General features: G+C 40.4%; 1 protein-coding gene across 5 annotated transcripts in view; it reads left to right on the top strand.

Moving 5' to 3' along the window:
* Positions 1-20,867, top strand: part of SLX4IP (SLX4 interacting protein) — a 69,987-nt gene extending 49,120 nt beyond the window's left edge. For all 5 annotated transcript variants that reach the window (XM_017834528.1, XM_017834531.1, XM_017834529.1 and 2 more), the window contains exons 10-13: positions 3,565-3,642; positions 5,499-5,587; positions 17,854-17,963; positions 19,119-20,867. In XM_017834528.1, the coding sequence (XP_017690017.1) occupies positions 3,565-3,642; positions 5,499-5,587; positions 17,854-17,963; positions 19,119-19,935 (1,094 nt within the window). In that variant the 3' untranslated portion in view covers positions 19,936-20,867. The remainder of the gene's footprint in view (positions 1-3,564; positions 3,643-5,498; positions 5,588-17,853; positions 17,964-19,118) is intronic.
* The last annotated feature ends 3,737 nt before the right edge of the window (positions 20,868-24,604 follow it).

Here is a 24,604-nt window from a genome sequence, read left to right as displayed (position 1 = left end):
TTAATATGTGGGTTGCAATGGTTGATTTTGTTGTTACTTTCCAAATGTGGAGTCAGTCCTAATCCGCTGCAACCTGTCAGAAATGTGAAACGTCTGGGCTGGGAGAGAAAATTGCTGTATTTTCAAAGAGGGTGTAAAAATCCTGTGCGATGAGAAATAGGTGCCTGGGAGATATGGGAATGTTTGGGGGGGGTCAGCCATCCTTCTCAGCCTTGTGCTGTGGCTTTGGAGAAGACTTGAGAGAACTCCAGAGCCGGGCAGGTGCCAGACCGTGGTGGGGAGGGAACACCTGCCAGGCTGCTCCAGATCCCTCAGCACTCTGGGGCGTTTTCCCAGGCTCCCAGAGGAATGGTCTGTAACAGCCGTGGGAGAGGGCTTCCCACCGCTCCACGCTGCACCACAGCAGCCTCTTGGCAGCTTCTGGAAGCTCCAGTCAGCTTGGCTGGGATTCCTTTGGAAAACAAGTGCTGCTGGATAGTCTCACAGTAAAGAGCTGGTGTCTGATGTTTCCTCTTGGTGTCGTGGGACCACGAAACACAACAAACAGGGCAAATTCCTGTTCCCGCACAAGGCAGCGCTCACAGGGGCCTGTTGCAGCTGGAACTCAACTGTGGCTTCTCTAGAACCTCCTCTGTCCAGTCATATTTTGGATTTCGGGGTCTGTTTATTTCATAGGGTTTGAGGGGTTTTGGTTGTTCTGTTGTGTTGCTGTTTTTGTTTTCCTTGTTTCTTTTTGGACCCTGAATCTGATCATTTAGGTGCACAGTTTTGAAGTAAGAAAGAAAAAAACCCTCCACATCACTAAATACAATTTTATTTCCTTTTCTGGTAATCCACAAATGGAGGTTTGTCGATGTTGCATGGTGAGGAGGAAGTTAAAGATTGAGCCAACCGGGTTTGCTGAGCCCAAGATCTGTGAACTTTCTACGCTACCGGAAGCAAAATTGTCTGTAGCTTGAGGTTCAAACTTCTGTGGTGGTGCTTAAAAGGAGTTAGTGATGGATCATTTGGTGTGTGTCAGTTGGTCCCTCCTTCCATGATATCACGAGCAGCAGGTTTTGGTCCTTGCTGAGATCACACTGGCTCTGGAGCATAACCCACTGCTTGCTCAAAGCCAAGATTAGGATCGATGGTGGACCAGCCAGGAATGAAACTCATGCTGAGGGACTGTGCAGAAGCTTTAAAAAGCTGCAAGTTGCATGGGGTTGTTCTTGCAGGGCTTATTTTTTTATTTTTTATTTCATGAAGCAGAGTGGTTAATCGGATAATATATTTCTCCTAAGGGAAGCTGAAAGAGGATATCACTGTTTTTATTGTTCTGCAATAACTCTGACAACTTGAAAACTAGGTTTTGTGAACTCCAGCTGACTATGGATTAAATCAGGTGTCACATACAAGAGGGTTTCACAACATTTGATGAGCTTTGTGATACTTTCAAAATACAAGTATCTTGAATACAATGCATCTTAGTATTTTCTCATGGTTAGCAACAAGTAACAGCAAATCGTCTGTTCGGGCCTTTTCAGCCAAGTAGTAAATATTCATGCAAACTAAAATGATTTTTCTAGTGTTAGTCCCTCTGGGCTGAGCTTATTAGCTCAGGTGCAACTGCCTGTGAAGGCTTTATAAGACTTTCAGGCTTGAGCTGATGCTGCAAAAATAATGTGTATGGGTGTCTTGATCTCTTAGGTAATTATTTATTTGTCAGGTCTGAGGTGGGTGATCTTCCACAGAACAGTGGCTGACTCAGTCAAGGGCCTTTAAGAGGAATTTGAAACTTTGCTCAGTCAATCAGATATGATTAAACATTTAACCTCTCAGAGGATACCAGGATAGCAAGAAAACTGAACAGATATACCTGTCACTGATTCATAAAAGAATTGCCAGAGTGAAGTATGCTGCTTTTCCCTCTGAAAAGCAAAGATTCACATTTTCCCAAGTTCCTCTCAAGAAAAATACATTTGGAGTATTACAGACAAATGGAGGTGGGAAGAAAAACTTTTCATATTTACTCTCTGTTTGAAGATTTGTTTTCCAAGTTGTACTTTTAGGATTGTTACTTTTTCAGCATTCCAAGGCCACAGTGGAGGATGCTTTTATCACACTAATAACTTGTTTATATATAGGGCAAATTCTTTGATTTGACTTAGCAGTGTTAAAGAATTGTAGATGCCAAACTGGAAATAGCTAAAAGTAATTTTCCTTAATTGTTCTCATAAATATACAGTTAATAAAGCTGATGGATTCCATCCAAATTTTTCTCTAGTGCTCATCATTTTTGAGGGATGGTTCAACTTGTCACATCTTGACTTGATCTCTAAAGGGAAGTCAAATTTTGGGTATCTTCCTGAGGGGAAGGGAAAAAAGATGGCTGATAAATTTCAAAGGGATTGATTGTGATCAATAACTGTGGTTCTTAATGAGGGGTGATGCTGAAAACAGCACTCCATGGGGAGCTCCAGAGGATGGTGCAGACCCTGCAGCAGAGGATGTGCATTTTGGGGCTTATACTTAGAATTAAGACCTGCTTGGCACTTGCTCAGTAGAGACTGAGCCTGGAACAAGCTTTCTTTCTTTTTAAATGGTTAGGTTAGAAGAACAGCAGTAGCACTTGAATATTCTACTTTTTGTGTGGTAATCGCACCAAGGGCAGCTGCCTGCCTTAGAAGCAGCAATAATTTAAGTCTTGTAAACCCCATCCAAGTTAAGGGAAACACCTCTAACCCTCTTTTGCACTTTCCTTTCAATGAGGTGCACAGAGAGAAGGGGAGGACGAGTCCCAGTCGCCGGTTTTTTTCCCCTTTCAGCGGGAGTCAGGTTGCTAAATACCTTGATGAATCAAGTGCTAACTGATTTACCCAGGGTCATTTGGGAATTTAAGTGGAACAAAAGTAAAAGCTGAATTTCCTCAGCCACAGTCTCTCCTCTGTAACATAATCCTTTCTGCCCTTTCCTTACGCTCCTGGTGCCCAAGGATTTCTGTCATTCTCAGGAACAGAAGCTGAGGAAGCCTCTGTGGAGCTTACAGGTATCTGCTGCATCAGCCAGGCCAGCCCCGTCCACTTGGAGATACTGAGGGCTTCAAATATCTGCATTTCTCACCTAATTCAGTGGAGCTGGAGATAATTAAGCCCTTCCATGTTTGGGTTTTTTTAGAGCTTTGAGTTTGTCACCTTCCTCCAGAAGGCAGTTGAGTAAATGGGCATCTGTAATACTGGTGTAGAATATGTATGAAAACAGGATAGTGGCCATGACACCGGGCTGTTAAGCAGATGACAACTCTGATAATTCATTGACTTAAATTTATTTATGTGGTTGGATTCCAGACCTTGATGGTTAATGATTTCTGTAGATTTTTGCCTTGTATCAGATATTATTTTCTTGAGACTCCAGTATGAGAATTCAGCAGTTTTTTTAAAATCATTCCATTAAAGTTACGTTTTCCTTTGTGTTCTTGAGCTGCTGCTTTCTCTCAATCCTGTCTTAGCAGATGTGCAACACTTTGAGACCAGAATGCCCAAGATACCCTTATACTTAATATTATCCCTTTGCTTTATGTTGCAGCCAACAGTCTCCACATCACTGCCTACTTCATGAAGAGATGGGTTAATCTCCGTTGCGCTTTAGGGAAACATTATCGTGGTAAGAAATCGCTTTCTTACAGAGTTACTTAGAATTTTGTATTCCTGGGGAGGAAGAAAGAGAGCATAAACTAACACTTCATGATATTTTGGTCTACTTAATCAAAATCCAGGGTTTTTTTTCAGAGAACATTTCCTAAAAACAACAGCAACAAAAAAGGGAAGTGTTTCTTAAGATAAGCTGGATTTTTTTTTTGTAATTCAATTTCAGATCTGTTGTATGCCTTGCCCCAGGGTAATCAGCTCAACCACACCAAATTCTGTGAATACCATGAGACTCAGCATTTTACTGAGCCTCTGCAGGGTGAATCAAGCAGAGGTTGCAGCATGAATCACTTCATTATTGCTGGAGTGTCTTGTGACATCAGTGGTGCAGTACAAGTGGATGCAAGAAAGGCTCTTGTTCACCTCAGAGCTATAAAATCTCTGTGTAGGTGATGTCATTGGACCAGGTTTTTTTCCATGTTTTCTCAAGCCAGGATGCTCTGTAAGGAAGTGATATCAGTCCTGTCCTGCCAACAGCAGTGCAAAGGAGCTAAAACCATCCTTGCCCTTTGTGTTGACCCTTTTGTGTTAAAAGAAAGCAAAATACATTAAGTGTCCTTAAAAATATTGAATACTCGAGTGGATAATTTTAAATGATTTCTTGTTTTTATAGGAATTCATTATATTCATAAATGTTTAAATCAGTCTTCAACTAGTTGTTTTCTAAGTCCGTATTGGTTGAAAAGATTGGAGTGTTGGCTTTAAATAATTCATCTATTCTCGTGTTAGAATAGAATGGCAGAGTGTCTGCATTGGAGTATCTACATTGTTTGCTGTGCATTAAATTTGAACTGTGTTAAAGCATCAATGAATACCCAAAGATCCTTTCATTTTGTTAGCCAGCAGGTGAGATTGTTATAAAATGTAACAACAAAAATGTCTAACTGGAATGAACTTGCCCTACTCTTCAATCCTACCAAAAAAATCTATGAGATCAACCTCATGGTTTTTTTCTGCAAGCCTTGTTTCTTTCTTGTCCCACAAAATAGGGTGTTATGGCTTGGGTTTGAAGTATAACAAACTTTCAAAATTATTAACTGGCTTTGTATGAAAACAAAACAAAAACCAGCAACCAAAAAAAAAAAAGCAGAGCTGAAAAATATAAAATCTGAAGATGTTAATCTGGAAACAGTTTCACATGTCAGACAGCAAAATGCCCAGCTGTGCTCTTCCCATAGCATTGCCAGGTACTGAATAAAGCTTTGCCTCCTCAGTTGGAATCTGAGAACCCTTCAATTGCTAATTCTTTGTAAATAGAAACTTTGTTGTGTTCAGAACAAACCGTGTGATCCCGAGGAAAATACCTAATTTGGTGATAGTTCCCTAATGTGTTTAATGACTTCAAAGATCTGTGCAGTCAGAGTGTGGAACGCTGGGAGCTGGGGTGCCAAGTCCTGACTGAATATGTTGTGCTGTGTTACAAAAACAATTTACAGCTTTTGTGATGAAAACACACATCACCAGAACAGAAAGAAAACCATCATTAAACTGTTTGTCTGTTGGTTCTGCCTGTTTTTTCTGTTCAGAGGTGCAGGTGGACTAATTTGCAGCCTCGACTGTCCTCTTGGGAACTCAATTTGCTCTTCTTATTGATTTTTTTTTTTAAATGGTTTAAAAAAACAAAATAAAAGGGGGGATGGCATGTTGAAGAGAGCAGGTAAAAAGCTAAAGGGGTGCATGAAACGAGTTAATGTGCAATTTAAAAATATAAATAATTTTATTTACTAAAGTAACGTCTGTATGATGTCATTGTGTGTGGTTTTGAAAATTATTATAATTTCTGTAATCTTCTTTTCCATTCTTTTTGTGTAGAGCTGCGTGTGTTTCCAGAGAAATTTATAGTTTGTGTCAGTAAACTTGACTTTGATCCAAGTGCTTGGACAGGTGAAAACGATGCATTGGTACGTACAGAACGGTTCTGTAAATTTTCTGGGTTTTTTTTAATAGGGATAAGATGATTGTTTATATATGTATGTATTTATTCACCTATTTGTGACTGTCATCTTAGAACCAGAAAGCCACATTAACAGTTGGGCCAGATTATTCAAGAGGACAACCTGCAGTGAGCCTAAGGCAGAGAAAAATTGGGATTTTTGAAAGCTTTAGCTTAGAAAGGTTTATTTTTTTTATAAAGCTCAGAGATGTATTTAGAAAGCTAAATGATTTAGGTATAATATTAGCACCTCGATTTAAGGATCTTTTTTTTTTTTTCCTTTGTACTTTGTCCTGGTAATATTTTACTTTCCAGAACTATAACGAAGTGGTTTGTAGTGTCCATGGGTTTCTTGTATGTTTTCTTAGCACTTGTTCTGCAGAACAACTCAAGCGGATCAGTGCTGGCCCTGCTGGGAGCAAAAATCCCCAAACATTTATGGAGGAAAAGGCACTGGTGTGTGGTTAAATACCATAAACAATTCTCCTTAAATATTTCATCCTGAAGGCTTTGTCAGGGTCAAAGGCTTGGGAATATTATGCTGCAGTTAAGTGCTGGCTGTGTCAGGAGCGCTCACATGGGCCCAGGTGCTGCTCCTGTGGCTCACACCGAGGGTCACAATTACACCCTGAGCTCTGGGTGTGCTTTAGGAGTTTAGCTGGCATGTATTAAAGTATAGTTGACCCTTGGAAAAAAAAAAAAAAAGGGTTTATTCTACTCATTCTACTTATTCTACTCATTCAACTTCATTTTTTTCTAACACCAGGCAGGTTGTTGGTATTTCTAACACTTAAATGCAGATTTTATTGTCTTGATTCCTAGATTGGTACATATCCTTCCATACCAAGGAATCAAATGTTTTTCACACTCTCAGAAAATAATTATCTACTTGCTCTAGAAGTATTTTGCTATTTTGAAAAGTGTTACTTTTTCAGTATTGTCTTGAAAACTATTTAATGCTTGAAGTAGGAAATTCTGTCTCTGCATTTTGACTGAGAAATAATTATGGGGTTTTTCTTCTTTCTCAGGTATCTCCTATAAGATATCCAATTCCCCCATTTGGTATTTTTAATCTTTCCATAAAATAAAAGCTGAGGAGTTTTCTTTAATTTCTTTCATGTGATTTTGTGTAGGAAGGAGAAGGAAAAATATTATGTGCTTTAGCTTTACTATTTCAAAACTTGATCTTGATCTACGAAAAACTCCTTGTTGTTTAAAAAATCAGTTTTAAGATTTTTATATTAAAAAAAAAAAATCTCTTAGTGGGATCATAACCTAATCAATGATAAAGTCTGGGAGTTTGCTTTACTTGCAGATGCAATATGTGTGCACAGACCTGGCTGGGATGGTCAGTGCAGTGTGTTGGGAGGAGGGAGTAAGAAAAAATTATCCCTAAGCCTCTTCCCTGATTTGAAGAACCTGATTAGTAAGATGGGAACAGCCCCTCAGCAAATGTTTTGGAGGATCTGGTTGATTCTTACCACTCTTCCTTGAAGGGTCCACTCCAGGCTGTTCTGTAGGTCCAGAATTCCTGCAGCATGGTAGGACCAAATTTGTCATATACTCCTGTTCAGTTCTTTGCCAAACTGGAGGAGTGCTGGATTGCCACTGAGAGGCAGCTTCAAGTTTTTGGCTCTCCAGAAGTAAAGGCAAAGGATCTGCCCTTTGTGTGTGTGCTCTTCCCAGTGCAGTTTGCAGTGAGTGGGCTGGAGCTCCAAACTCTGCACTCCAAAAGAGCACCCAGAAAACCTTTCCACTGATCCACTCCAGCCTATTCTGTCATGGGCTAAAAATGAGGCTGTGTTTTGTTTTCTTCTGTATGTTGTTTGGGCTCGAATAATGTCACAGTGTTGGATGCAAGTTCTTTTAAATGTTTAATCAGCTCACACTCTTGCTTTTGAAGGCCAGTTCTATTCTATAAAAGCAGTTAACTATACATTAACGGGGACTTTGTCACTTTTTTGTGTTGCCGAATGTCAGTGCAGGTGACTTACTCAAGACTTAACAATTATTTATATTTTTAGACTTTACTCTGTTTTGTGGCACGGGTCAAGCTTTCATTCCTGAGCTGTGTTAAGTCAAGCTCAATGCTCCACTTCCCCATTACTTGAAACCAGTTTTATGTCAGCCTGAGACACTGACCACAACTGTCTTCCTTCACCTGTCTTCAGCCCTTTATTCTTTGCTTTTTCACTGCTTTTTAGGCTATTCTCTGAAACAGACTGTGCTTAAACCATAAGTTGCAGGGGATGTAGCCAGCTATGAAATGTAATTTTTATGTCTTGCACCGTAGGAAAGGTCATAATTAGATTGCTTTTGAGATATTCACGAGCACAAACCTCAGCATCAGTTGCTGAGAGAAGCGATTTGAATCCTTCTGTGATGCCTCCTGTAAGACTAAGGTTAAGGTAGATTAGACAGTCTCTGTCAAATTAGCTTTGAGCATAAACTAATAAAAGATTTGAGAGCACTGCTAAGGAGCAGAGCTGAAATAAAGTCGAAGAAAATCTATTGATATGTAATTTTCCAGAATCTATTTATAAATGGGCGTATCTGGGGTTATATTTAACAGTCAGACTGCAGGCAGTAATAAGCATTTTGGAAGGAGGGAAATCTCTATTAAAGAAACAATATGGCAAGTTATTGAAATTACATAAGCAAGTTGGAAGTCTCAAGTTAAAAATGGAAGAATAGGCTGGCTGATTAATGCTGGGTTTAAACATAAACCCATTGTTACCTGTTTTACCAAACTGTGCTTGTAATCTTAAATAGTTTTATCTTGAGAAAGAAGACAGCTTTGGGAACATGGCACAAGAGGAAACCCAGGGAAATATGTAAGAGCTCTGGAGAGTTTAGTCATCTTTGTCAATGACGACATTTTCTCGAGGATTATTATGTAGAGAGCTAAAATGGAAAATTGGAAATGGGTTATCTGGAGAAACAGTGGAAATGGAAATGGGTGGAATGGCTTATGAGCATTTGAAAATGTGCTAACAATGGAGTATTCATTGATAACCACATTGGCTTTATAGCAGAATCTATGAGAGGAAGCACTAAAGCATGAAGGAGGTTAAGCTAAAGATGAGATGAAATGGAAATTTGAAATTACCATTCATGTGAAATCAGAAAAGAAAGGGGGGAGTAGGAGATCCTGTCTTTATTAAAGAGATCTCAATGTTTCCACTGAGCCTTGTTAAGTTGCAGAGAATATTATACAAAAATAAAGATTCTTTTCCAACAGAATATTGCTCTTAAAAAACCCAAACTAAACCAAACAAAAAACTCCACGTAGGTACACAAGGAAAAGAAAATTGCTAGAGATGTGCCCAATGCCTTTTAAATGCCCAGGAGAGAAAAAAAGAAAAATAAAAGAGAAAATGTTCTTCATGCATGTCTGATTTTATAAACTGCGTCATTGTAATGTACTTCAGGAGCATTAGACAATTCTCTTTCTTAAAACTTTTAAGAGCATAAATGATAGGATTTTCTGGGGTTTTGATTATGCTGGGAAGAGGCTTCTGGTTCTTTCATGAAAACATGAACTCTTAACTGTAATTAACAGGAGATTTGTAACACTGGAGTTTATGCTGCTGGAATAGTGTGGCTATTGGAAGGTAAAATGAAAGCTCTTTTTCAGATAGCAGCAATTTGTAAAGATTAGTGCAAGACTTTATGTGGAATTTAGTTATCTTAAATACTTTAAAGACTTATTGTGAAGTGCTGTCAGATTGGGTAGGGGAAGAAGGAAATGCTGTGCAATAGAATTGCACAATTCACACTGGAAGTACTAATCGTGGCATGGGACTGTGTGTGTGTGTGTCTCTAAAATATCACAGTGAAGCTGCTGTAATGGTGGGCTACTACTGAAAAGGTCAGTCCACATCCCCTCTAGTTCCAGCTCCATATTCCTTTCCTTTCTGGTTACAATGGACCAAGTGACTCTTCAGTGGAGAATGAATTAGTTCATTGACTGGATCTAGCAGAAAATTATTTATTTGTGAAGTTCCTCTGCTTTTTATTGGAGGATTAGTTTTCCATCTTGTCACTTCAGTGAACCAACTCATCCTGTACCCACACAGCTGCCAATTGTGATGCAAAAAAATGTTGGAGGAGCACACAGAGAGGATTTGGATGAGGGGAGCAGGACCATCACTTTAGGTAGCAGCTGATAGTCACCCTGGTTTGGAAAAAACATCCACAACACACATTAATGTTACACTTGTTGTAATATTTGTCTTGCTGCTGGTCTTTTTATGTCATTATCCTTTTAACTTTTATAAGTGTTTCCTTGTGATTTCAGATAATGTTCTGAGTTCTTTTCAGTCATTATAGGAAACATAGAGGAAAACAGTATTAAGCTGTAGTTTGGTAACTATAAACAGGGTTTATTCCTTTTTTTGAAAAGGTAGAGGGGGGAAACTGCAGACTAATGAACTCTACCCAAATACCACAGAGTGGAACAGGCAAAGAATTGGTTTGGTGAGTTTTCACTTTTGACACTTCAAGCTTCTGTCATGTTTTTTTTTACTCATCCCTCACGTTCTACTCAAGCTGCTGCAAGACTGATGATAGTGAAACATGCAGTCCCTCCTGCCTTCTCTCCTCTTCCCCAGGCATTCTTGTCCTCAGTGTCTGTCAGTACTGGCAGGTGTGGGGAAATAGGTTAATAGGTTCATTCAATAATCCCTCTGAAAACAAGGGGAGTTTTGTTTGGGTTTTTTGTTGTTGTTTGCCTGGCTCGCTTTCAGCCGGTCCCTGCAGTGTTGATCCCTTTGGTGTTGATCCTTGGCAGGACCATGTGCTGGGTAAGGGTGAGACTTCCCTTTCACTGTCAGTGTGGCTTTAAATTATCTTGAATCACCAGGCTGCTCTCTTTGAGAAACTACATCTCGAAGTAACGATCCTGAACTCTTCCACTCGCTCATAAAGAAGCTACAGCAGCTTTGCAGTATTCCCTTTTGTCCCAGCTGTCTGCCTCTCCTTGGAGATTACCACTCCTACAGCAGGCTTTGCCAAAAGGGCTGTGTGCCTGCATCTCATCTTGCTGTGTGTCACAGTCCTGTGGATTCATGCACACCAAACTTCCCCTGGATTTTAAGCTGGTGCACTGAATTCAGGTGGGAGCAGCTGGGGCATGTGTGTGCTCCCTCTGCCAACTGTGCAGTGGGGCAGGAACCTCCTGCAGAAGGGGAGGGAGGATACCTGAGAGTGGTGATGCTGTGAATTGCCTCAGTGAGATTTGTCTGAACTTGCCTGAGTTTCTTCTTATAGCTTCCAAACTGATGTGTTTTCTGCATGGCAGAAGTCTAAGGGCTGTCTGCTGTTTGCTGGGCTAATGATCCAGAGAAGTGGACAGATGATGGAATGAAATCTGACACAATTATTTCAATTAGCCAAGGCTGGAGAAGGCTGTGGAGAGTTTCAGAGAAACCTCCCAGAGCTGGGTAGAGGGGCATTAGGGCTGTAAATGAAAATCATCTGTTGATAAATGCACAGTATTCTTACTGAAAAGAGCAATTGCAGTGCTCAACAACTGCTGAGTGAATTAACTGTGTGATCACGGGGAAGAAGGCCAAGATATTGCTGCAAGGAATTGATTTGAAAACCTTTGTTCTGTAGCATTATTTATTGGAAAAGCAGACAGAATATTAGAGTATATATGGAATGAAATAAAAAGTAATACTCATTGTCTTAAAGCCAACAAGTAAGTGGAATACATCTTCAATAAAAGATTATGTACCTCATTATGCAAAATCCAGGTGAAGGAGAGCAGGAATACAGATGGTCCCTGTAGCTGCAGTATAAAAGATTAAGCATATGAAATGATTTCCATATGAAGCAATCTTCAAAAAGCAGGGACAAATTGAGTAATCTTTGCCTGATTTTGGTAGTTGCTTCTTATATGAGTGCTCCAGTTGATTTAAATGCAACTACTTAGCTGCGTTCACAAGGCCTCATTTGTCAAAGCCCTGTGGTTATTTAAGATATTATCATCTGTCATCATCCTTCCACCTCCCTCATTTTCCTCCCCCCTCTCAAGTCTCTTGCTGTCACAGCTTTAAGCTGGTGGTTCATGTGGATTTGAGCTGATTCTGTGCTTTGCACTGAGTGATGCTCCTTCCCCTGCAGACTTGGAGAGGACAGAGGGGCAGGGGCAAGGCTGGCAGGGATCAAGTTTAAAGCTGCAGTGAGCTAAAGGTTTTATTTAGCTGTAGTGCATCTGCAAGACTGTGATGGCTGTAGGACCCAGAAAGGTTTAAAATACTTCAGGCTTTGATAATAATTCATTATATTCCTGTTGAACAAAGAATATTTGAGAGAATTTTTTTTTAATTGTTTTAAAGAGCAATCTGTTCCTCAACTTTCAGCAGAAACCTCTTAGAACTAAGAGGAAGGTCATAACTTGACTAACTAGGAAGCTGCAATATATGATGGTACAGTTTATGGCAGGATTTTTGAACATTTGCAGTGATTTAAGTTATTTGAGGGACAGATCACCTCAGAAATCTTGAGGGTCTTGGCGGTAGTGGTGGTAGTGGTGTTTGTTTTGGAAACCAAGTTAAAACATTAAATTATTGAACATTATTTGTCTCCTGAGCTGTGCAGTTCTGCCTGTTTTATCTATTTTGCTTCTGTATAACCAGCAAGATCAAGAGCATTAGTTATTCATTCCAAGACCTGTGTTATTGCACACTGTCATTGCATAAAAAGAATATTTGTTTTTAAAATTTATACATGTTTTCCAGATTTTTTTTTCTGTCAGTAATGAAGTTTGAAGTATATGAATCATGTTCCTGTGTACATCACGTACTCTAGGTAGTATTCTCTTATGTCATATAACCCTTATGTCATATAACCCTTACTATATCTGGAAAGGCAAATGCAAAGTTTAATTCAGTTCAGTTGCCTGCCTATGAGACATTGATTTTCTTTTAAAAAAATGAAATTGCACCATTATAATGCTTTAGATTTCTCTTCAGTGTCATTGAGAGAAGTTATTTTGGTTGAAAAGCTGGTGTCTGTTCCTCCGTTTCTTATCAGTGGACACTTTCTCTGAAGATAGAATCTGAGTCTTGTAGCATCAGCATATAAAATCAGAATGATTAATAGCTCAATTACTTAACATTAATTTTAGCACTTCTTACCTTCAAGCAAATGCACACAGCATGTGTCACGTGCTCCTTGGTATGTAAATAAATTGGTTGTGCCTTAGAAAGTGGGATGGGTGTTTTTGCTCTCTGTGATACAGAGAGGTCTGATTTTTTAAAAAGGCCCCCCCTGCAGCTTTAGTTTTTGTGGAGTATCAGATTGTGTTTGTTCTATGCCATTTACAGCAGGAATTTTTCTATTTTCTATTCTCTTGCAACTGCTCAAATGCAAATCTAGAGAACTCTGAATTTCTTACATTCAGGATAGTGTGGGATTCCTGCTGTATGTAATATACAATTAAAATCTGAACCAAATACTTCAAAAGGAAGGAGGCATTTTCCTCATAGAAGTCACATGCTTTGAGCTAATCTGATGATGCTTTGGGGACCTTTGGAATGTTTGGAGTTGCCAGGACTTATGTATCAAGTGAGAAACTTGGGTTCACACCTTGTAGGTTGAGAAAGTGGAATGTGTATCACAGGGGCTTGTAACAGATGGGGCCAACCCTTGGACTAAACAGTGCAGACAAGCAAAAGCTTAATTAAAATGAAATCTGGTAGTAGATAATGAGGACTGCACGGATCCAGGGGTTTGATTTTGCTTTCTATGCTAGACCATGGGTAAGTTGAATAGTTCTGCTCCTCCAGAGAAATGCAGTTTGCTCTGCTTGTTACATTCTTTTCCAGATTGAAATTGGAGAATTTTTGAAAACCACCAGCATTCCTTAAAAATACCTATTTCAAAGGAAAAAACTAAGTGCTCCAGTGTGTAACATGGAATGATCCTTCATGGTTTTTACTGGAACTTACTGACATTTAGAGCAGGACAGTCAACTTTAAAATGCAGAGCAATATTCCGCAAGTCCGATCAAAGAACTGGATTTCAGGTTCAAAATAGGATCCATTTCTGTACTTGGAAAACTTGTGTGAATGTTTTATGATGTGGTTGCAGTTCATCTGCCAGGACAGATGCATCACTACATTGGAAATGCAAAAAATTTGCATTGTGAAACTGTGGGAAGCTTTTCCTTCATGTGGGATGGGAGAGGGCAGGAGACGAGACCCAAAGTCCTGTCTCTGTCACTTTTTTATCAGTTAGATTAGAGTATCTGATTCATCCTTCACTCACAAGCCTCCTCACTTGCTTTAGGAGCCCTTTTTTGCTTATCAGATTGGCAGGAGTCCTGTCTGACCTCTCTGATCTGCCAGTCATCTGTTAGGACACCTCTGAAACCTAAAGGTTATCTTTGATGGGTGAGCTCTGGATATGGCTTAGAGTGGCATTAAAGAAATCATGCAATTGCCAGCTTACATAAAGCTCCCCTAAATAAGGGCTTCTGTCTTATTAATTTCACTGATTTTAGTTTTACTGTGTGTGCCTGGGATAATACTTCATAATTTTGTGTACATTATTACATTTATAGTCCCCTCCCATTTGCCACTCTGATACAAAATTAGATTTCTTGAACCCATTGATGTTTTCTACCGAGTATTTTTGATGAGCCACATTGATAAATGCATTTTAAAAACAGTGTAGTTTGTTTTGGGTTTTTTTTTTTGGTTAACCAGACATTAAATTTATTTATCCCTTAGTGTTACTTCATTGGTACAGAAGTGTGTGCCACTGAGAAGAGACAACTAGAAAGTATGACACCAAATGAGAAGGCAGGAAAGGGGGGCAGCATTGTTCAGTTTGGAAGGTTTTCTTTCAACCCAGCCTTAGACTGGAAAAAAAAAATAATCAGTATTTGTATGAGTTTATTGTCAGGCTGAAAAGACCAAAACCTTTCACTCTTCTTCAGGGTAGTGAGTTGTGAGGGTTCCTCACAAGTGCCCATCTATGAGGAGTTCTTTAACAGGTATTTAATGCTGAATTCAACTGCCCTGGAGAGAGCTGGAGATGGCAGTGACCCCTTTTACGTTTTTGAGATTTTCTTTTTCAATTTGAGTGAGTAGTGAGTTGAGTGAGATAGCCAAAAAAAAAAAAAGAAAAAGAATTTTCAATTTGATAAACCTTAAACGAAGTATGTTGTGTGCCTAACAGACGTGTTTCTCTCTAGGTCTCGATACAGGGTTTTTCCTCCCAGACTTCTCTTTGGATAAGTACTAAGGATTTTAAAAATCGGGTTTGGGGAGGCCAGTGTTATGAGCAGGATGGCTGGTAAGACTTGGTCAGCCTCACTTCTGCAGGCCCTTCTCTGCCGAGTTTTAGTGACAAAAAGGAGTGAGCTTACCCCGGGGTTTTAAGAGCACATATTTCTAATAGAACTTGGCAGTTCAAGGGCTAGAGAAGCATTTTAATCTTTTGTGCCCACCCAGTCTCTATACAAATGTAAATATGTCTGTCTTTAACAATTTGCCAAGAAATGTGGTTTTAATTTGTTAGCAGCAATCCCACTCCCTGCAGCTCTTTCAGAGTCGAGTCGCAAGTCTGGCGGTGCTTTGACGTTTTTCTCTGTCATGGTGTCATTGTTTATATGATGTCTGCTTCTGCTGTCCTCCCTTTTATGCCTGGAATATTTTTCTTTAATTATTTCACTGCCCAAAAGGAATTTGGGATTACTAGACAGGATGAGAGCAGATTAGCTTTTTTTTATTTCTTTAACAAGTCCTGAAGTTCCCATAGGAAATAAATAGTATTCCCAAAACAGAGAGAGATTTTTTTCTTTTTTTAATTAACTAAAATTATTAAGTCTAATAAAGAAAATAAAGGAAGTATCACCAATAATGGCTGAGTGTCTTAGTAGTATATGGAGTGCCCATTGTTGTTATTTATGACTCTCTCTGCCTTCTATTGTGGACTTATTCCAGCCTTAGGGAGTTTACATCACTCCTAATAGCAAAAGGCTCTCTGGTTCCCACAGAGTCTTTCAAAGACTGACTCATATGCCTTATGTTAATTGTTCAGCTCTCAAAATACAGCACTTACAGGGTGTGGTTCCGAGGGGAAAATCTACTGTACTTAGAGGGCATGTTCAGAAGTGTTTCACATATAAATCATTCTGATTTTTAATTTTTTTTGATGCCTTAACCCTTTTCTGTCACCGCTTTGTGTGATAAGGTATTTGAAAGCAAAACAAAAGGTTGATGATAGCATGGTGAGGGAATGTGTTAGTCCTTCTCCTCTGGAGTGTTAACTCCAGCCTGAGTTAACTCACAGGTGACATGACTTGGTCACCTTTGCCTGTCTCCAGGGTCTGCTCTTCCCACTCTGCTTCAGATCAGATACAAGTTAGAACTGAGGCTTGTTGCTGATCTGCAGGAGTGAGCGTGGACAGGAGTTGCCCCCAGTTCTCCCCTGGGCTTTGGAGAAAGTGCCACTTTCCACATGTGCAAGGATTCCCTTAGTGGGCTGGGGATCCTGGCACAGTTGGCTGTGTTGAGGACTGAAGAAGGTTTAACAGAATTCACCTTACAGCAGAAACTCAAGTGCTTTTGCCTGGGCTCCTGCTCCCTGGCCGAGTGTCAGTGCTCTCCAGCTGCTTTGATGCAGGAGGATTGTGCAAGAGCCTTCAGTCCAAGTTGTGTGACTGTTACTGGAAATCAGAATAGTTTCTTCAGGCTTTGCAGTCTGTCTTAAAATTAGCAAAACTCTTGAGTATCTTAATAATATTCCAGTCTTTAATAGTTTACAAAGTACCAAAATGTATTTAGTCAAATTAGGGGAATCTACCTGTAACAAGAATAGAAGCAGCAATTAATGCCTCAGATTAAACTAGTTAAGCTTGATTTCTGGGGTTGAAATCACGTTGCAGGTAAGTCCCATGCGTTTTCTGCCTGCTGTAAACACACTCCTTGCACCATTAGTGGACAGCACTTGCTGCAGCTCTCAATACACACACACACATTTTCGTGATTTGCCTCTGAAAGGAGCCTCGGAACAGCTGTAGTTTTAAGTGCCGAAATGGCTTTGTTTCTTTGCCTGACTACCCTCCTGTTTACAAAAGAGGAAGCTGTTTTCACTGGCTATTTCTTCTGGAAAGAGCATGGAGGTTCCCCCCATCTCCTTTAAAACAGAAATAAAAATGGGCAGGGCTTAATCTCCCCTAAGTGACAGGTTCCTTGAGGCATTTTCCAGGCAGGAATGGTGGACAGGCTTTGGCTTTGTGCCTCCACAGGTTCTTCCATACCACCTGGTTCCTGAGTGTTCTTTTCATGGCACAGAGCAAGGAATGGGCTAAATAAGCCCTCCCTGTGTTTGCTGAGCCCCTGTCAGAGGCTGCCTCATTCAGGCTGATGGAGAAAAGTGCTGTCAAAGCCAAGGAGATGCACAAAGCCTCTTCTCTTCTTGCCTTTACCACTTTTTTTTCCCTCTCCTCCATAGCCTGGGAGATAATACTTTTTTGGAGCATGTGGTAGTTAATAGTGAAGTCAGCAAATGGCCCTTCTCTGATGGAGATTGTTTCATTGTGAAAGGAAATGCTCACAGCTTGAAGAAAAAGAGCATTTTCCTTCCCTCCCGCTCGCCCCAACCTCGTATTATGTAAAACCATGGTGCTGCTGTTAGCTGAGACCAGAAAGAATTCCCCTGTTGTCCTGTAGTAGCCAACCACTACAATCTGGGAGTTTAAATGTTAGAATTAAAAGTTTTAACCCTTGCCTTCTTCAGGGAGCGAATACCACTCTGTATGTTTTTCCTAAGTATGGAAAGCTCTGGGAATTCCTCGGAGAATAAGCGTAGAGACCGCTGCGCCAGTCAGTCTCTTCAGAAAAAAGTCTGACTGACAAACATGCTCCTGTCTGCAAGAGAGATTCCTGGCATTTGTCACAGTTTGAGCCACAAAGATGTCAAATATTTGCCAGCAGTTTCCTCAGGCTGGTTTGGAAAGCTCCATCCTTTACGTTGCAGTCCTGTTTGTTTGTGGTGTATTTTAGCATATGAAATATGTTGGTCGGGAGTCTGAAAGGGGAGGGAGCTGACTAGACTCCCAAATATTAAAAGATTAAAAATAATTGTTTCTCTTAGACTGCTCAGATCAAAATAATAAAGAACAGCTGTAAGTCTTAGTGTTAGAAGTGGAGTTTTCTGTTGAATAATCATAGCTTGATGTGTCATGTTTTAAACCTGTGTTTTCTTTTGGAGCAGAAAGAAGAACTTTCCAGTGGGGCATCTGAATATTTTACTGAATCTACTGAGAACAAGGAGCTTAAGATCAGTCTGAATGAACAAATAAAGCAAGACATCCTGAAAAGAATGTATGTCACTATTCTTTCTAAGCTTTTGAATTTATAATGGGTAAAATTTGGGTTGGTAGGATCTAGCCTATGTAATAAAATTTCAAATAATACAAACTGTTTTACAAAAGATTGTTTTAAATTACCAAGAGACTACTACTCTAGTGGGGAATAAGCACATAAAATGATTGTTGCAGTTTTTACAGCATGGAGAAAGCTCTTACAACCCACATAGATATCTCACATAGCGCTGGGCAGAATCAAAACAGGCTGTTTTTTTCCTTGAATGAAGCTCTGAGCCAAAATAAATATGTGATGCTTGAATCTGGTGAAAAACACTTTGCAGATATATTGTTTTGTTCATTTTGAGAAACTGGACCATTGGTCACAGTTAAAGTGACATTTTTAGACTCAAAATGCAGCCTCAGTGCTTGGGCTTAAAGGTGATCTTATGGGCTGTGTGAAATCTGGGTTTGTAGGTAACACACTGCCAAGGGGTGCTTATGTACTGACACTCCACCAGGTCCCTTGTGATCCCATTTTCCTGCATAATTCCTTTTAGAATATCATCTACTTGCATTAACTAAGTCCTTCCCAGATGAGCGACCTTGATACTAGATGAGTAGTGGTTAACTCCGAAGTAACGCTTTGAAATGTCCTGGGAAAAATTCCAGAGGAACATTCTAAAATAGAGATTAGGAGCTCTCACACAGAGACACACTCACTGCCTCTCCCTGCCAGCCCCCTCTGTCCTGTAGCTATACATTATGCATGTGGATATATGGGAATGGTTTGGAATCATTTAGGCACTTATGAAATGCTATTTTATCAAGCCAGTTCAGGAAGGAATTCAATATACTTATGCTGTGTTGACCTTTAACATCTGTAATGAATCCAGTTCTGCCTCTTGGAATAGAATGTGAACTCACTCCTTCATGGCTTAGTCATTAATAAATAGGGTTCTCCCCTAGTGCAGTGGAAAATCAGATGGATAACACTTGATATTATGCACACTAGACAAACATTGCTGCTTGTCAAGATGATATACAGGGATTTTTCCCATGTTCAGAAAGAGGGTGGCCCTAGTGGTGTTCCAGGGTTTGGAAGAAGGGCAAAGTGAGGCAGTAAAAATTCTTTTATTTTTTAATTTAAAAAAACAAAATTTTTTTATTGCAGTGTGAAAAGGACAAAACCAAGGAAGAGTAGTGCAAGCCAACCTCAAATCAGCAAGGGCTCCAAGAAAGTGTCTCTTGGCTCGGTGGACTCGCAGGCAGAGAACAGAAAGAGCGACTGTCAAACTGCTCTCGGTCCTCGCCCTGATGTGAAACGTCGCAGTCCAGGCCTGCTGAAGGACTGCACAAATACAGCTGGGAGCAGCTTGGAGCTTCCTGTTTTAGAGCTGGAAAATTATGTTAATCAGAGACAGGCAGATGATGTTAGCAGCCAGCAAAAACCTCACGCTCTGGAGTGGTTGGAGTCGAGTCTTCTAAGTGAGAACCCTCCTTGCAGCTCTGAGTCAGCACTGCTGGGTCCAAAACAAAGTCAAAAAGTGACCAAAACACAGGCTCAACTAAAGAGCTGTGGTTCAGAGGAGAAGTTAGAGCAATGCAAAAAAGTGTCCTCTGAAGGGACTCCCTTAATTTCTGTCCATCCAGAAATGAGTAAGTGCAATGCTGATTGTTTGGGTCCATTCCTGGAGGAGAAGACCCCCCGTAATTCCAGGTTGTTTTCTAAGCAAGACAGGGCAAAGACTGCAGCTGACAAGCAATCATTGACTTGGACAAAAGAACCCTCTCAGCCTCTTTCTGTGAGGAACAGTGGAGTGCAGACAAGCCAACAGGAGCCAAGCACAGGCACTGAGGGATTGCCTGCGATGCCATCACCGAGTCTAGAACTGCAAGCTGTGTCTTCAGAGAAGCTTCCCCAAAAAAGAAAAAAAGAAGCTGAAAATGGTCTCAGGAAGTTAAAACTTCGAAGGCTTAAGAAGTCATAAAATCTGGAGTATTACCTTGGTGGCACAAGTGGTCACCCAAATCTGTGTGTAAGCAAAAAGTAGGAAGCAATTCAAAATTATGGAAAATAGTAAAAATACGAAATCAAAATTAGAGAAGACATTTTAAGAAATTTTAGTTAACTAAGTATGTTAGTCATTTGGAACCATAATGAGGATAATCCTTTGAAGTCTTTACAAATTAGATATTAATATTGCATGAACCAGTGTCATATTTATAGAAAGAAAAATCTCAATATTTACTAAGCAAAATTTTAGTTCTGGGTATGTTTCAGTGTTATTAGAAAGTCATATCAGCTGATGGCAGCAAAATAAAACCCCTTTCCTGGTCTGTTAGCAGCTGCAGTTATTCAGTGTTTTGCTTGTTTCTGAACACAGTTTATTTTACGAAAAATTAATCCTTTGTGCTAGAAAGTTCATGGTTTATTCACATGATCTTTACATCAATAAGGCAAATTGAGCTTATTTCAAATAAATCTTTAACCAGAATTAATAGCTGATAATTTGAGGCCCACCTTTTCAGCCAAAATAACTGCAGTTTTCTGCTTATGCAGTTTTGATATGAACATTTATTTCTAGCCCACGTTGTGGGTACAAGTGATCATGCATTCAGTCTTTGGAAAAGTGAAGGTTGGGTTTATGTGTTTAGATTTATATAGTTACACCTGGATTGCAAACATTGCTCTGGGGTGAAGTTCAGACATAAACATATGGACATGCATTTATTTTTCAAAATCAGGCCCTGTTTAATGCAAGGACAACATTGTGGTTTTCATGTGTCAGTGATACCCCAGTTAGTTCTTACTTTAAGACAGAGGTCATTTTTCATTGCACGGTGCCTTTTCATGCTGCTTTTTAAATTTACATGCTAATGAGCTAAGGAAACCTAACTTTATTTCATATCTGCCTTTTATAAATGTGTAAAATAAATTTATGAGCAATTTTCTTTCTATAATTCTCTTAAAATGAGTGTGACCACGGACACTGAGTCAGCAGTGCCCTGGTAGTCAGGAGGGGCAGCCGTGTCCTGGGGGGCATCAGGCAGAGCATCACTGGGCAAGGAGGGGATTGTCCTGCTCTGCTCTGCACTGGGGTGGCCTCACCTTGAATATTGTGCCAGTTTTGGGTGCTACAATATATAAAAAGATATTAAGCTATTAGAGAGTGTCCAAAGGAGGGTCATGATGGCGGTGAAGGGCCTTGAGGGGAAGTTGTGTGAGGGGCGGCTGAGGGCACTTGGTGAAGAGGAGATTAGGGGGTGAAGAGGAGATGAGGGGAGACCTCACTGCAGTTATAACTTCCTCGTGAGGGAAGAGGAGGGACAGGCACTGATCTCAGCTCTGTGGGGACCAGGGACAGGACCTGAGGGAGTGGCATGAAACTCTTATCAGGGGAGGTTTAGGATGAGTGTTAAGAAAAGATTCTTCCCCCAGAGGGTGGTTGGGCACTGGAACAGGCTCCCCACAGAAGTGGTCGTGGGCCCCTGTCTGAGTTCAAGAAGCGTTTGGACAATGCTCTCAGGCACAGAGTGGGATTCTTAGGGCTGTCTTTGATGATCCTTGTGGATCCCTTCCCACTCAGCGTATTCTACGATTCTGTGATTTTATCTGAAGCAATTTAGAAAAATCTCACTGTCATTTCCTTAGGACTGTGGATATCCTCATTGGGGTTAAGAAGATGATTCACATCCATGAGCGTTAGAGCTGGCGGTGTAACACCGGTCCTCATGAGAGCTGGCAGCTCAGCAGTTGACAGCAAGGCACTGTTGATTGTACAGCTTCCTTCTGCAAGAAATAATGTCTGCTCTTGCTGTAAAGAGAGAAAGATTCTGCATCTGTCTAGAGGACGTGTTCTCTTTTTTCTTTCAGCCGTTTGTGTGATGTTTCTCGGTGCTTTGCAGTCAGGTTGCTAATCCTTACCCAGCTTCAGGCTCTGCTAAGAGATCTTTCCTAGTAACAGCAAAACCAAGGCTGCCAAAAAACCTGGTTTGGAGGAAGAAGAGCTTGAGGTATGTTTACTGTTGTCTTTTTTATGGACTGGAGATACTGGGCCAGGAAGGGAGTAAAAAGCACCTTTTTGATGGACTTGAGAGAGGTATAAGGACATTTAATGAAATATTTATTAGAAAAGTAAGAGTAACTTAAATAGTTTGATAGTTAAGGTTTTAGCATAGATAACTCAAGTGTCAAAAACCAGAGGGCAACCACATATAGTTTTTATCATCCCCTAATGTTATTAAATGTGGTTTAATCTTATAATTACAATTTATTTGTAATCTTAACTGGATAAGATACCTGCCTGCACCCTTACAAAGGAATGCCATACATTATAGGGGCCTTGGATACATCAAACTTTCTCACAAGTGCCAAGTTGCATCATTCCTGCTGCCCTCACTGACTCACTGGGTTCGAGGCTCTTTGGAGCTGTGTATTTAGAGCTTCATTCCTTGAAAATGTCGTGTCTTGGATCCTCTCAGAAATGCAGTTATTCAGGGAAAAAGCTTTGAATCGATGGACATTTCTGGATTTTAGGTGGTGTTGCTGCTCAGAACTGTTGTTTCTGTTGTCTGTGCAACAGGACTTTTGTCACAGCTTCCCTTTTGCAAACCTGGTGGGTGCTTTGGGTGGTGCTGGGACACTCAGGCTGTGTCATTGTCATGTCTGTTATCTCTTTATTTTAAGCCCAGGGTCTCTTCTCAGACTTTGCTTTTTCTTTATCAACTGCACCCAGAGGACTGGCAGAGGTGTGGTCTGACATGCTTTTGAACCACAAACCTGATTTCCTAAATCAGGTTTAGGGAGAAAAAAGAGGCTGGGAACTGAGCTGTTTCCAAATCTTGGCTGTGGCTTTCTATTACCAGTTTGCTTCTGAGCAGCACGAGCACACCTTTCTGTTAAAAGTAAGGAATGTTTAAGGCTCTGTTCTGTTCTGAAACTGCCACTGAAGCACAAAAACAGTATCTTTGGTTCAGTTTTTTCTCTCAAACCAGCCAGCTTTGGTGGGTTTTTATTTTTGATGAATCATCTGGTTCATTTGGTCTGTGCTCTTTGCTGATAGTGAAACAGCCCTTTCCTAGAGAAACACTTTCTATGGGTGCAGACGATTGTTTCCATTATTCTTTACATCAAAGGAGTTAAAAATATTTGTTTAGTGAACTTTTGTGTTTAAACACACATCAAAAGCTAGACCAGCCTTTTACGTAATCATTTATAAAGAGGAAGCAGCTGATGTAAAATCTCCCTTGCCCAGTGTTGATCCATAGGAAGGTTTAAAGCATCCTAAGAGTTATTGTGAGCACTAAGCTTTGTGTTAATTATGGTGTTATCTGCCAGGTAAGAACCCAAACTTCCCTTGCTGCAGAAGGTTTTGTCCAAGCGAGGTGTTAAGGAGCCATTTATTTGGTCAGGGAGTTCCTTCTCCCTTGCCTTGGCTGAGATTTAATTGGCATTTTCATCCCATTGGTTTTTGACTGGAAAATGGATTCTTTCTAAAGAAAAAAACAACAGAGGAAATATTTTTCTGTTTGCAGTGGGAATAAGAAAGATGTAAAATATAGACTTTCCCAGATTGCATGTTATGAATAGTTATCTCCTGGCTGTATCAGTACCAGTGAGAGGTTTTGTTCTGTATTCAAACAGGCTGCAGCAAACAGAGGCAATAACGCCGAGTCTCTTTGCCAGCAGTGGGAAGTGTGGGTTGGCCTCAGAAATTAGCTTTAGTAAAAGGCACTCCTCACTTCTTTGCTTTGTGCTTTTTTTTCTTCTCTAATGAGCACTAACTGGCTTCCCCTCACCTGTGTGAAGGAGAAGATGTGGGCTGGGGGAAGAGCAGCACAGGAGCCTTTCATCAGAGGGATATCAAAGCAGCTGAACTGAGAGGGAGGCGCGTGTGCTTATCCTGATGGCTGGGGCAGCACTGAGGGAAGTTTTCCAAGGGAAAGCCAGCTGGTTAAGGAACTTGTACTGCAAATTCTTGAGTCAACGCATTCGAGTGTTTCTGTCCACCTTTTTTCCCCCAGATAATTAAAATGGAACCTGATAGTGTGTGGCCTTGTCCTTTCCACGGTGGCAATAAGGTGACGTTTTTAGATGGGGACTCTTTGTTTGGTGTTGGCTTTTGCTGAGAAATCCTAAAAGAGTTGTGGAAATGATGTAGTGTCACAGGGCATGTCAGCTGTAACCTGGAAATTGCCCAGGGAATTAACCACAACTGTCCTACCTTCTTTACTATCCACATAAATTATTCCGGAGCTGGGGATCTGTTCCTGTGAGAGCTGACAGTGCACCTTGTGAGGATTTCAGTGATTTGTTCCCATTCTGTCCGAGTTAAATCCTTTAGTACAGTAGTAGGAATTGGTGCTCTAGAGCTCCATAACTGCTTTACTTGCTGCCACCATAATTATCTTTTTTATTTATGCATCAGATCTTTAAAGAAAAGTATCTTAAGCTCTCATTCTAGAGCCGGGCATGCCCCTTTTTAATATTAATATGATCTCACAGCTCTGGAATAAAAGGAATAGAGATTTATTTCTCCACCCTGTAGAGAAACTGGTTGAAACAATTTGCACATCACAGGGAAGGTGCTCACTGGCAGATCTGGGCTGGAGCTCTGGTCTGACGCCCATGTCTGATCCCACATGGCTCTGCTGCTG

This window comes from Lepidothrix coronata, unplaced genomic scaffold (genome assembly GCF_001604755.1).
Source record: "Lepidothrix coronata isolate B3197 unplaced genomic scaffold, Lepidothrix_coronata-1.0 Scaffold234, whole genome shotgun sequence".
Lineage (NCBI taxonomy): Eukaryota > Metazoa > Chordata > Aves > Passeriformes > Pipridae > Lepidothrix > Lepidothrix coronata.
Note: the sequence above shows the minus strand (reverse complement) of the source record. Positions and strands in the feature narration are given on the sequence as shown.